The sequence below is a fragment of the Cydia strobilella genome, chromosome 18, assembly GCF_947568885.1.
Source record: "Cydia strobilella chromosome 18, ilCydStro3.1, whole genome shotgun sequence".
NCBI classification, from domain to species: domain Eukaryota; kingdom Metazoa; phylum Arthropoda; class Insecta; order Lepidoptera; family Tortricidae; genus Cydia; species Cydia strobilella.
In genome coordinates, this window is record NC_086058.1 from 3,437,947 (window position 1) to 3,451,499 (window position 13,553).

Sequence of the window (13,553 nt, forward strand, 5' to 3'; positions counted from 1 at the left end):
TGCTGCAAGATCCAACAAAATCGTAAAAAACCTGCCCAATTTACTTACCTTTTTAAAACTGATTCCTATAACCCAAAGTTAGCTTGGCAAAGGCCAACGTCTAAAATATACAATATAAAGATTCAAAATGTCGTTTGAGTTTTATCTCGACGCCGAGGTTCGGTCGAAACGCCGCATTCGCAACTGGTACTACGACAACTTGCAGAGAGTGTTGGAACAGGCCAAGGAGAACCAGGCTCGGGATATAGACACGTCTATTGCTATGGCCAAGGAACTTAAAGCGGTAAGTTGTTGTTTCCAAACACTTGGACCGCCAACGCCAATGACGTCACCTGACGCGCGCGGCAACAGGCCAATATCAACCTTCGTGCATTCACGCACGTTAGGAGTGGCGTCTAAACTATAGGGTTAGAGCAGGGCCACACTGGCGATTGGTAAGTGAGTTGAAAGCGAGGCGAGTTCGCCGCGAGCAAGCAACGACTTCGCAATCTTCGCATCACCCATTCCAGTAGGTATGACAGTACGCAGCGAAGTCGTTGCGCGCTCGCCTCGCTTTCAACGCGCTCGCAAATCACCAGAAGACAATTAATACAGTGACCGCCAAAGACGTCAACTGACGCGCACGGTTACAACTCAATAAACCTTCGTGCATAAGGTTCACAACATGTTGACAATGACGCGCCGCACACGATAATAGGCGTGGCATTCAAAACATTACCTTTATTAAATAATATCCCTCGGTTTGGTCGAATATCTCAACACTAGACTAAACGCTTCTTTTATATGCTGTGCTTCCTCAAGATATTGGATGAACCCCGAGTCAAGCCTCGTGAGGTACCCCCTCACGACGTGACCCCACAAGAGAAGGCCGAAATGATGAAGCCAGTTGAGCCAGAAGTGCTGGACATCCTGTACGGTAGCTCGGAGAAGTATGCAGACAGGCGGTACCTCAAGGTCAGGAACAAGAAGTCACCAGAAGACAAGTTAGTATAAAACAAGTCATCATCTTCTTTCGTCGCGTTATCCCGGCTTTTTGCCACGGCTCATGGGAGCCGCTCATGGCATGGGAGGGTCCGCTTGGCAACTAATCCCGAGAATTGGCGCAGGCACTAGTTTTTACGAAAGCGACTGCCATCGTGCCATCTGACCTTCCAACCCAGAGTTAGTAAGAACTATTATATAATCTGTGCCCAGAGGAGAAACTAGGCCTTGTTGGGATTAGTCCGGTTTCCTCATGATGTTTTCCTTCACCGAAAAGCGACTGGTAAATGATATCTCGTACATAAGTTCCGAAAAACTCATTGGTATGAGCCGGGGTTGGAACCCGCGACCTCCGGATTGAAAGTCGAACGCTCTTACCGCTAGGCCACCAGCGCTATACTTAAATCCTTTTTATTAAATATCATAAAAGCCACGAGATCAAACAACGAATTTCTTTATTACCTACACTTTAAGTGTGATCTAGTTGATGATGGGGATCGTATTTATTTTTACATTTTCTGTCATAAATCAAAAAAAAATTTAACTGAAAAAAAAAACAAAAATTGTTTTAAAATATACAATTTCAGCTCTTTCAAACGATACCCCACTTGACCTAGTAACTAGACTTTTGATAGCTTAAGTAGTTCTCGAGATATTTAGCGATGTGACAGACAGACAGACTGACGGACAGTCACACCATGAGGGTTTCTTTTGTACCTTTTTGGTACGGAACCCTAAACATACCTACTTCATTGCATTGTAGATAAATCACCCAAAAAAACTTGAGATTACCAAATCAATTTAATCATAATGTTCACACAGATATTACTTCCGCGTGGTAACGAGCTGGGACTATGGCTGGCAGCAGAAATCGAGCCGCCTGCCAGCAAAGGACGTCCACCACGGCCGCTGTGCACTCCTGAAAGAAACATTCTACAGAAAGAACAACCCCACGCCCGACCCGCCGACATACGCGCAGCCGGCCGGCGGGGAGTTCTCCGTTTGCACTCAATACTCGTGCTACGCTGGCTAGATGTACGTTCTACCATAGAGTAACTGATACTAGAGCGTTACTGTCATAGTAAATTTTGTAACCCCAGTAAATTCACTGCCATCTGTCGACACACTTTAAAACTAAAAATGAAGATTTATAAAAATACGATAGAATGTATTTAAATATAGATAAATGATTTTTTTTATTTGCATTAATTATTTTTATGATTTTGACCCATGTTCTTTCACTGATATGCGTTAAAATTGTTAAATAACAAACGAAACCGTCAACGCCATCTATACGACTGTAGGCCAAAACTAGTACCGCCCTCTGAACGAGAATCAAATTTTCTTGATTTTCGAGGCACGTTTTTTCCTTAGACTGTATCCATCTATATATCTATCTTTGGTTCTACAGAAAGAACAACCCCACGCCCGAACGCCCGACCCGCCGACATACGCGCAGCCGGTCGGCGGGGAGTTCTCCGTGTGTACGCAATACTCGTCGCTAGCTAGATGTTGGTATAAATGTTCCAGAGAGGACAAGTCATAGTATGGAAATCGTTATAGTGTCTATGTGCACAGTGCACACATGTCCGTATGCGTGTCAATGCGTGTCAATCTGCCGCCGCGGGATGAGGTAATTCCATTCGAGGCGGGTGTGCGTGGCCATTACTACCACCTACATGCGCTGGTTCGTTCGATCACTAGATAATAATGTTAATAGATAAAGTCGTCGTCAATAGAACTAGCAAATAATGTAAACAAACCATTTTACATTCATTACTTCGTAATCTCGCTCTTTAAATGGACAACCATGACCTTATAAACAGTCTATATACTTAATAGTTAATTAATTATTGTCATATAATTTTTTAGTTAAAATAACGCTAACAAAATATATCAAATTTGTTTACATTATTTGCAAGCAAGTTCTATTGACGACGACTTTAGAATGTACTTGCTTCGCGCCTAGTCTAACTTGGCTAGCAAAAAATAATCAAAAGGGAAAAAATAATAGACATATTTATAGCAAAAAACATATAATTTTATATTTTTATTATTTACAATATTTCAACTTTTATTTACATATTAACAACAGCAAATGTACCCAGTTTAAGGCCACATCTCACTGTCAGAAAGGGAATTATTACAAAATAAAAATGTGTACAGTTATAATCTTATTAGAGTCGTTTACAATTTATTTAATTTACAATAATCTAGTCGTTGCCCCGCTGTAGAAGCGCTAATATGATGCATGAGGTCAATGGTAAACGCGTTTCCATGGATACATTTGATGCTCTGATATTGGGTATACAAGTTACAATTAATATACTTAGTCAAAGAGTTGACATAAAGTAATGACCAATAAGTGCGCTGCGCTGACTCGCGTTTAATAATCGAAAGCGAAATACGACCTAGAGTAACGATACCGTAAAGTGCAACCACCGCGAAATAACTCCATAAATTTATTAGGGCTTAGCACAGGAACGCAGCGACAGTATCTTGCCCGCTGACGGGCTAGTACATATTATATTAATACAGTTAGAAAAGGACGGATAGTCTATCTCGCGGCGAGATACGGTCGCGCCAATCATGTGCTTGGCCTATAGACTACCCATCTCGCGAGTGCTGTCGCACCGCTCCCGTGCTAAGACTAATCACGTTTGTCTTCATACAATGCCGCCACAATGGCACAAATTAGTTGACCGTGTAACCCTTTTTTAACCTTTTCAGCGCCAGGGACCTCTAAAGCGGTCACGCTTTGCACCTACACGCCAAAAACGTCATCACACAAGCTATCTAGGTAACCACGACGTTTTTATCTTGAAGATGGCGTGTAAGAGTGAAAGTTTATGTAAGACTTGAGGAACCAAATGCATCCATTGAAACACAAACTAAGTAATGCTAAGATGTTACAATTAAAAATAATCAACCATCGTAATGTCAACAACATTCGCTCACTGTAACAAATTATCTACGAAAAAATAAAATATTAATAAATATGAGACGATTTGTTCATTCTCAAGTTCAATATTTGACACATTATATACAATAATTATCAGTCCTTATAATTTCGCGATACAACACACTGGCTTATATTTTATTATAAATTTATAGGGTTGTGTCCGCCAACGTATTCAACAAAGGTGTTGGCAAAGGGCATTTTGGTTAATGTTTTATTTTACAAGAATGTTGATAAATATTTTCTGATAAAAACCCTTTTCCCGGAGCATGTACCCACGATTCATTAATTACATACATGTTTTTAGAATTTCAACTTTAGCACTCTAATCTAAGGTTCAAATCAGAAACTTTATTTTTATTCATCAAAGAAATGTAACAATTATGTAAACGTACAAATTACTTTAACTTAAAGTTTGACATTACCCTTTTCGACGCCGTGTCAAACACAAAAGCTGTCACTCGGACGCCACGTAACCAAAATGTCAAATTGAAATTGAACTTTATGCACATGCACGTAGGTCTATGTTGCTCTGTGGTCTTTGACCGATTAATCCGTCTTTGGCGTTGGACCTGCGGTGCCGATATATCCGTCATTGGCGTCCAAAAGGTTAATCACTAAGACGTAAATATTTTAATAATATATTATTTTGTAAAATCGTGTCTGTTCTGCTTGATAAGGGTTAACCTATTGAGTGTATATGTCCAATGACGACGTGATATCACGTCCACGATCATAAATGGATTTATGTTTCGGTTTAAAAATTAAGTGGCAGTATCGTAATACTCATCTCTCGCAACTGTAGAAAAACAGATGGATAATACGTTAGTCCCACAAATAAATGCCCTCCGCCAACGCGTTTGAAACGTGTGTACGAACCTTTTCTTGTGCGGAATAAGACATTATTATGCTCTCTCTCCTTAGGCGCGATGTCTTGGCTATACGCGTCTAGCTATGGCTATGCAACACAAAAAACATGGTTAAAAGAGATGTTGAACCCTATTTCTTTCAATTAGAGTTTAATATTTATCTTGTGGAACTTATGTCTTTTCAATAAGGTTGTCAAATTGTCAGTTAGCCCTTTGACCGTGTAAGACGTCAACAGCCTACCGTGTAAGACATCAACAGCCTATCATCAACCTTCGTGCCGCGCACGATAAGGTGCAGTACAGCGTATACGATTGAACGTTCGTGCGTGCGTTTTTAGCGTCACTTTGGGCATAAAGAATATACCTACCCTTTTTCAGGACACTGTGCTAAGAGGAACAGAGAAAGGTATGTGTTTATCTGTCCCTCTTAGCAGCCAGACAGGAAGTGTTCATCAAAAGGTTTGATACCTAAACAGTTTTCCGCGTTGCATAGGCATAGGAAGCTCAAAGTACGCGGTCATTTTCACATACTATACAAATGAGTTGGTGAAAGTTAAGTAATATTATCTTGGAATTTAAAATAAATCGACAATTCGGTCATATAACGGTCACATTATCGTATTTTCTAGATTTTAAGACGTATATTATTCGTCATTTTTATTTCTAGTCCGGCCGAACACAGAAGCAGCTAAACATATTTACAAACCATAAATAGTTAACCCTTTGGCCGCCAAAGACGTCCACGCGCGCGGTTAATCTCAACCTTTGTGCATTTCAACAATGTTTACAATGACGCACCGCAAACGAAAGGCGTGGCGGTCAAAGGTTTTCGTCTCCTGTGTTCCAGAGACATATGTTTTGAATTTGAAACCTATTATTATATTATTATTAGTAGGCTTTTCTATATTCTTGCTTATACAATTCTATTGTTTGCATGCTGTTTATGGACAGCTGAATAAAGACAACAACAAACGCGAACATCTGTAACTGTACCCTTTTCAAGCAAGTAAATGATTTATGAACAATGTGTATACGAGGCCCCATTAAGCTAACAAGTTTAAATTTAATAGGTATAGCAACTGTTTTCGGCCAGCCTACCAATGGTTTATGATGACGCATGAGATCTGAGACCGACCACTCACATGACATCTCTATCATTTGTTATAATTGGATGCATGTCATTTCAAATATTGGGTCAAATGCGGCGTCATGAGTTGCGGCCTTATCTACATGAACTGATATCTTATAAGTATCAGCCCAAATCCAATCTTCCAATTTTAGTTAAAGAAAGCATCATGCATTTTAATAATTCAATTCAGACAATAATCATAACAAAATTATAAATAAGGATACATTTTTAATTAATATTCGAAATTTGTTCTATTAACAAGTCTTGAGATTATTAACCCTTCTTCTTTTAAAAAGTCCCAATGCTCGACATGCCTAATAGGCCACTCTTCTGTCATCTCTATTGCTAATGACGCACATGTAATGGGACAATCGCGAGCACTCTGACGTCTACCTTAGTTACTTTACGTTCTAGTGATTCATACCCCCCTAAGGCAGACCATACCTACAAAAAAAGCCATAGGAATTGTAATCAATAGTGAAGGAAATATGGTTGAATTTCTTTTGTTTTCAAAACGAACGTAACAAAAGAAATGCAATTGTGGTCCGATTGAAAATGGTTTATATTTATATTACATTGAAGAAATTAGTACACTGGGTAGGGTGGTGGGCCTTACAAAGATATCAAGAAAAGAAGTTTTGCGAAAGTTCAATCTGATCTAAACTTTAAATCGGAGTGTAAAAAATGAAGTTCTATAGACATGTATGTGGTTAATAAATCGTACTAAGCCTGCAAAAGGGTTAATAGTTTCATATTCTAAATGGAAATACATTAAAAAACAAGCAATTGGGGTTTTCTTAAACCCTGAACATCATCATGAACCCGCCATCTAAAGGCAAATATGAAAAAATAAAGAGCGAGCTAATTAAACGATTGTCATTGTCATTTGTGCTGGGTTTTCTTTACTATAACTGATATTTAAGCCATAAGAGTAAACATTTCGTATAGAACGTTTTGATAACCGGTATTTTTTGATGTTGCAATAATACAACTATCACTTGAAATTTTGAAAATGTATACATTAGATTAGACCTATGGTGTTATTTAAATACCCAGAAGAACAGCGAAGCAACATACGCACCCTCGAATGATATGAAGTTATTGTCAGAATTATAACTTGAATTGCTCTCTTTCACACACCTTAAGTTTTTCTAAACACGAATGTCAAGTGCAGTGTAGAATCACTTAACCCAGCAGGTTTTTTTATAGTCGTTTAGTGCGGTTACGTAACTTCGGTGAAATACATTGTTATAGTGTCATGGCTAGATGATTGTGGAGGAAGGTGGCCATAGGAAGACTGTAATAAAATAAGGCAATCTCAGTTTGGGCTCGTTAGAAACGTCTTAAAAAGAAATAGATGACCGTATAAAGAAAATAACGATCGGCAATAAAGTCAAAAACTCAAAAACTTATTAGTTGCAAAAATCACAAGTCATAAGTATCCAATAACTGGTAATTGATTTAAAAACGGAGAACTATAAGAATAAACCCGCATCGAAATTATGTCTTTCTTTCATTATGTGAATTTTCACAATTTATAACCCTTAATCCAATAATAAATTAGACCTACTTTGCGTCTGCGCTCATTTATAATTTTATAAAAATCACTAATCATGTCATAATCATTCACACATCTCATAAAATCATAGTCAACTATAGTGTCCATAGTGAGAAACCCTTTTTCACAGTCTAGACAACATTGCCCCTTTGACCGCCAAAGACGTTTGCATTGCGACAAGGTTGACAATGACGCGCCCCTCACACGATAGGCTCAAAGGGTTCAAAGACTAAAATGTGAAAGAGTTCCCACTATCCGTACACCATTTTTGAGCGCACATCGGATCACACATATGCAATTTATATAATTTAAGGCGTTTTTGTCGTTTCCTAATTAAAAATAACTTAATAGAAATAAAAGTGCAATTTAAATTCATTCAATAATCAATTTTAATTATAGCCAATATAAATCTAGTGTTTCGTCAACGCGACTTTAAAACTGAACGCCAAGAATTGATAAAGGCGTCGTAAATTCGTACGCTTTCAAATTAACCTTCATGCTTTCAAATACAGTTTATATTTGCTAGCTAGTGCCAATGATGTCAGCGTACGTGTCATATTTTTTTGTAAATGTAAACCACTGCAATATGTATTTGCTGAGAAGAAACTGCGGTGTAACTGAAACCTTGTAACAATGTTAGGAATAAATATGATATCGTTCAATATAATTATGGAATTTTTTTTTTTTTTTTATTATGGAAGCGAAATATTTTTTTTATAAGTATCTTCGTTTTGTTTTTAAAGTAAGACGGCTGTGAGTTTATGTAGAATGAAAAAAACGAGTACCCATTAGGGGAATATTTGTCTTAATAATGTATTTTACATTTATTTTGAAAAGTTTGTCATTAAGAATCCCCGGCAAGCTCGGTTCTCCATACAAACGTAGTTACGCTCTCATTTTAAAACTACTAGCTAGATTGCTCTGAAACCTTTTACTTACAATAGGATAATGTATATCTAGGCCTGTAATTAGTTTATGTAGCTTCAGATACAATAGTGAAAAAAATACAGCGAATTTAAGTTTTTCATACAAAACTTGTTTTTGCTCTATTTCGTTTGTTTTATATACTAGAGCTATAAACTAATTACAAACCTAGATATACCTCATATCATTGTATGTGCAAAGTCTCATTACAATCCAACCCGTAGTTTTAAAATGAGAACGAAACTCCGTTTGTATGGGTCGGTGAAATTTAGCTGAGCTTGCTGGGGACCAAAAAATTTATTAAAAAGGTGTCGGAACATCTGATAGGTGTCGGGGCACCACAGAGCGGGCTCCTTCTTTGCTCAGACGTTGTCTGGTGCAAAGAGGTAACGCCGCCAGTATTCTGGGGTATATGCCAGGGGATTTGGGGGAGGTTTTTTTTTATATATTTAGTTGTATTTTAATTTTAGTCCCTTAGGTTTTAAGGTATTAATTTTATCTGCCTTCCTTTTTGTTCATGTGTTTTATGTATTTTGATTAATAAATAATAAACGAAATATACAACATGTTCGGCATTGAAAATCAAATTGACCATCGCCTTGGAATTTTGTTGTTTTGTTTTGGAAGAGCACGTTGTTTATGTTGTCAGTCAAAACGAAGTACCAGTAGGTTCATAAATTTTTTTACAATGCAACGTCCAAAAATATATTTAAACGCCTTTAAGACATTGGAAATAAGGTCCTGTAAATATATTTTTGGAGCGATGGCTTGTAAAGATATTTGTGAACTCAACCATACATTTATCAAAGAGTCATTGATTGTAATAGAGAGATGAAGTCCAATAAAAAAGTGCGCCCGAGTTTGACAGCCAAACTAGGGTGACTGCAATAGTTATTGGCCACTCTTAACAATAAGGCTTTAGCCATGAAGATGAAGTTTTAGCTTGTTTCTTTCTGATCTGTTAGGAGTGGCCAATAACTATAGCAGTCACCATAGAGGGAGTAGACGGCGTTTTATCCTAAGGCCTACCTATTCAGTTCGATGAAATTTAAATCCTATTCAATTGGAACAGTCGCTTTTGCTGTTTCGTTCAATTTTCCAACAACGCAAAATCAACTCTATTTCCTACACTATAGGTTCAAATTTCAGTGGTAAATTTTGGATTTTTCATTTGTATGGCTGGGCCTTAGGTTATGGCGCCTTGTTTTGTGGTCATCGAATCTAACGTCGAGTTTTGATAACCAGTTACCGCACAGGTTAGGCAAGCTGACGAGAATGGAATTAACGAATCTTTCATTTTACGAGTGACACCTGTATCGGTATACAGTCAGAGCCGCCATTTTATTGGTTAATTGCGCACACAGATATATCATTCACTCATTCATTCCATCCTGCTCTTGTGAATCGACCAGCCGGCTTAGCCAAGGTGATAATCGCTATCGCTACGACAACGAAAAGCTTTGTATCTCTCTATCACTCTTTCATACTTGTGTGACAGTGACAGTTGCGTTTCGATCGCTACGGAGCGTAAGCGATTGGCATGTTGGCTACGCGGCCTGTACAGAGTCACACAGCCATCTCCATCATCTGTCAAATTCGAGGCACGATTTTGTCTTCGACTTTACATCTCACGATCATTACGTCTTTGATATTTATAAACTTCAGTGTACCACAGTTTTATTTTTTATATTACATTTTTATACATGTACAGTCGCCATCAGATATATCGGAGCGACCGAGGTGCTCAAAAATATCTGAACACGCACTCTAACTCGCACTCAATAGAGTCGTGTTCAGATATTTGTGAGCACCTCGGCCGCTCCGATATATCGAATGGCGACTGTATTTACAGGGAAGCTTTATTTGCGTCGCGTATTATTAAATAAATGGGACATTTTCTATGAAAAGGGACCTTATTGTCGATGGCGCTGCACAGCGTCGCGCGGCATTGTAATTATATCAGAGCATCGTTAATAATGGCGTAATCGCCATCGACAATAAGGTCCCTTTTTATAGAAAATACCACAAATGTGCGATAAATTAATTTAATTCTATGTACATAAGGCCAGTGGCTTTGAATATACACTTTCATTAACAAATTGATTTCACTTGATGAAAGTGTCCAAATTCAGTAGAGCACGCAACCCATTAATTTAACCACACAACCTGTCCTTCTTAAAGAGATGCATAATCGTCATATGACAAAAATAACATAGATAAATTAATATCAGTAAATGGCGTTACACGCGACCATGCGTTTTTTGGTAACTGTGTTGTCATCGCATAAATAATGTATAGTAACGTGTAGCGCCATCTACTTTAGCTGTCAAATATGCAGTTTGAATATTTTGCAATACTTCACGCGTGTTAACACTTTGCCCGCCAAAGACGTCAACAGACGCGCGCGGCCACAGCCGAATATCAATCTTCGTGCGTTCCGATAAGGTTCAGGATAACGCGCCGAGTACGATAGGCGTGTCGTTCAAAGGGTTAAGTCGATTATTATAGAGCGCGGTTGTTTTATGCGATAAACGCCGCGATGTGTTTGCCGCCCACCCATTTTACATCAGATTATCTAATGACACTACATTGTAAAAGCAGAGCGGTAAGCGCATTGTAATTTTTCCTACATTCCGTTGACGCGTGCGTTCAACGCAGCGTTTATCGCATAAAACAACAGCGCGCTTATGAGTTTGTCACTCTTCGACTATTTATCTCTTTCTATTTTCTCTCAACACACTCTTATTACTGCACGGCATTCATCAGTTGTGGTATTTCCTATAAAAAGGGACCTTATTGTCGATGGCGCTTACGCCATTATAAACGATGCTCCGATATAAATACAAAGCCGCGCGCGCTGTGCGGCGTAAGCGACATCGACAATAAGGTCCCTTTTCATAGAAGATGCCCCATTTATAAACAGGCAATAATAAATAGGAGCTTCGGGACTTACTTTCAGGGAGATGGCAACCAAAACTTATTACTTTCACTATGGTTCTGAATTTGTAGTTAGTGATTTTTGGTTGTCACCTGATCTACTAGAGGGCTCTAAAGCGTAGCGAATGAAAACCGGCTTCGAGTTGTTGAAGGGGATCTCAGGCGCAGCTAGAGTTTCTCGAGAGCTCTCGAGTGTTGCGAGTCTGCTGGCGTTGTTTTCTTAAAACCCTTTAACCGCGAAAGACGTCAACTGCCGCGCGCAATATTGTTTTCTATAACGAGCAGTGGAGAGGCGTCCATGGAACTCTAAACCTTCGTACTTGAGATAATTCAGCGTTCAGCTTACCTAAATAACAGGTTGTGGTCCGGCTTACCCAACGGATACGCTGCCCCGCCACTTTACCTGTTGACAACAATAAAAAGATATTCATATAATAATCTATCAAAAAAAAACTTTAGTGGCCTAGCGGTAAGGTCGCGTGTTCGGACTCCGGCTTGTACCAATGAGTTTCCTGTAGCTTATGTACGGTCGAGTAACAAACAAACATTCCAAAAATATATTTACACAACCTTATTGTCAGTGTCTTTGAAGCGTGTAATTTACAGCCAACATTCCAGTATATTTACACCGTGTTAATATACTGGAATGTTGGCTTGTAAATATGTTTTTCTACTCGTCGACAATAGTGATACAATATACAATAGTGATATAGTCAAGCTTTTCAATCACGTACCCAATAAGACCACTCAGCAAGCTTCGTGGCCTTAATGCACGGTACTCGACTGAAAAGCTTTCCATTATTATATCACGATTGTATAAAATACTATTGTATACTCGACTGTACGAAATATCATTTGATATATACCAATCGTAGCGAAGAAAGACAGCACGAGCGCGTTGCGGGAGCTGCGTCAGGCCTATGGAACTCTCCGCGCCACCTCAAATTGATACCTACGCGCCGCGCACCGCAGAGGGTACAGTATACAGTACCTGGCCTACGTGGGGTTGGAGGCCGCGGGTGGGGGCGGCAGCGCGGGGGGCGGGCCCTGCGTCCAGTGCACGAGCGCGTGCTGCGGGAGCTGCGTGGCCTGGAAGTGTTCCTCGAGGGGTGCTACAGTATACAGTACCTGGCCTACGTGGGGTTGGAGGCCGCGGGTGGGGGCGGCAGCGCGGGGGGCGGGCCCTGCGTCCAGTGCACGAGCGCGTGCTGCGGGAGCTGCGTGGCCTGGAAGTGTTCCTCGAGGGGTGCTACAGTATACAGTACCTGGCCTACGTGGGGTTGGAGGCCGCGGGTGGGGGCGGCAGCGCGGGGGGCGGGCCCTGCGTCCAGTGCACGAGCGCGTGCTGCGGGAGCTGCGTGGCCTGGAAGTGTTCCTCGAGGGGTGCTACAGTATACAGTACCTGGCCTACGTGGGGTTGGAGGCCGCGGGTGGGGGCGGCAGCGCGGGGGGCGGGCCCTGCGTCCAGTGCACGAGCGCGTGCTGCGGGAGCTGCGTGGCCTGGAAGTGTTCCTCGAGGGGTGCTACAGTATACAGTACCTGGCCTACGTGGGGTTGGAGGCCGCGGGTGGGGGCGGCAGCGCGGGGGGCGGGCCCTGCGTCCAGTGCACGAGCGCGTGCTGCGGGAGCTGCGTGGCCTGGAAGTGTTCCTCGAGGGGTGCTACAGTATACAGTACCTGGCCTACGTGGGGTTGGAGGCCGCGGGTGGGGGCGGCAGCGCGGGGGGCGGGCCCTGCGTCCAGTGCACGAGCGCGTGCTGCGGGAGCTGCGTGGCCTGGAAGTGTTCCTCGAGGGGTGCTACAGTATACAGTACCTGGCCTACGTGGGGTTGGAGGCCGCGGGTGGGGGCGGCAGCGCGGGGGGCGGGCCCTGCGTCCAGTGCACGAGCGCGTGCTGCGGGAGCTGCGTGGCCTGGAAGTGTTCCTCGAGGGGTGCTACAGTATACAGTACCTGGCCTACGTGGGGTTGGAGGCCGCGGGTGGGGGCGGCAGCGCGGGGGGCGGGCCCTGCGTCCAGTGCACGAGCGCGTGCTGCGGGAGCTGCGTGGCCTGGAAGTGTTCCTCGAGGGGTGCTACAGTATACAGTACCTGGCCTACGTGGGGTTGGAGGCCGCGGGTGGGGGCGGCAGCGCGGGGGGCGGGCCCTGCGTCCAGTGCACGAGCGCGTGCTGCGGGAGCTGCGTGGCCTGGAAGTGTT

The 13,553-nt window shown here is 41.7% G+C and overlaps 1 protein-coding gene and 1 long non-coding RNA gene across 2 annotated transcripts; one reads left to right on the forward strand and one right to left on the reverse strand.

The window, feature by feature from the left end:
* The first annotated feature begins 33 nt into the window (after positions 1 to 33).
* On the forward strand, positions 34 to 2,014 carry LOC134749403 (protein SPMIP1-like). The gene is made up of 3 exons (XM_063684323.1): positions 34 to 283; positions 802 to 983; positions 1,804 to 2,014. The coding sequence occupies exons 1-3, from the start codon at positions 128 to 130 to the stop codon at positions 2,012 to 2,014; spliced, it is 549 nt and encodes a 182-aa protein (XP_063540393.1). The 5' UTR covers positions 34 to 127.
* A 986-nt stretch (positions 2,015 to 3,000) lies between these two features.
* On the reverse strand, positions 3,001 to 12,465 carry LOC134749312 (uncharacterized). Its single transcript, XR_010128477.1, has 2 exons — positions 12,349 to 12,465; positions 3,001 to 11,760 (listed from the first exon to the last, which is right to left on the reverse strand). It is a non-coding gene; the product is annotated as an uncharacterized LOC134749312 (long non-coding RNA).
* Positions 12,466 to 13,553: the final 1,088 nt, after the last annotated feature.

Bases quoted from the DNA above. Each gene is read 5' to 3' on its own strand.
- LOC134749403 (XM_063684323.1), top strand. From the start codon at position 128: ATGTCGTTTGAGTTTTATCTCGACGCCGAGGTTCGGTCGAAACGCCGC. The intron at 284-801 runs GTAAGTTGTTGT...TGCTTCCTCAAG, and splicing joins TGGCCAAGGAACTTAAAGCG to ATATTGGATGAACCCCGAGT. The intron at 984-1,803 runs GTTAGTATAAAA...ATGTTCACACAG, and splicing joins AAGAAGTCACCAGAAGACAA to ATATTACTTCCGCGTGGTAA.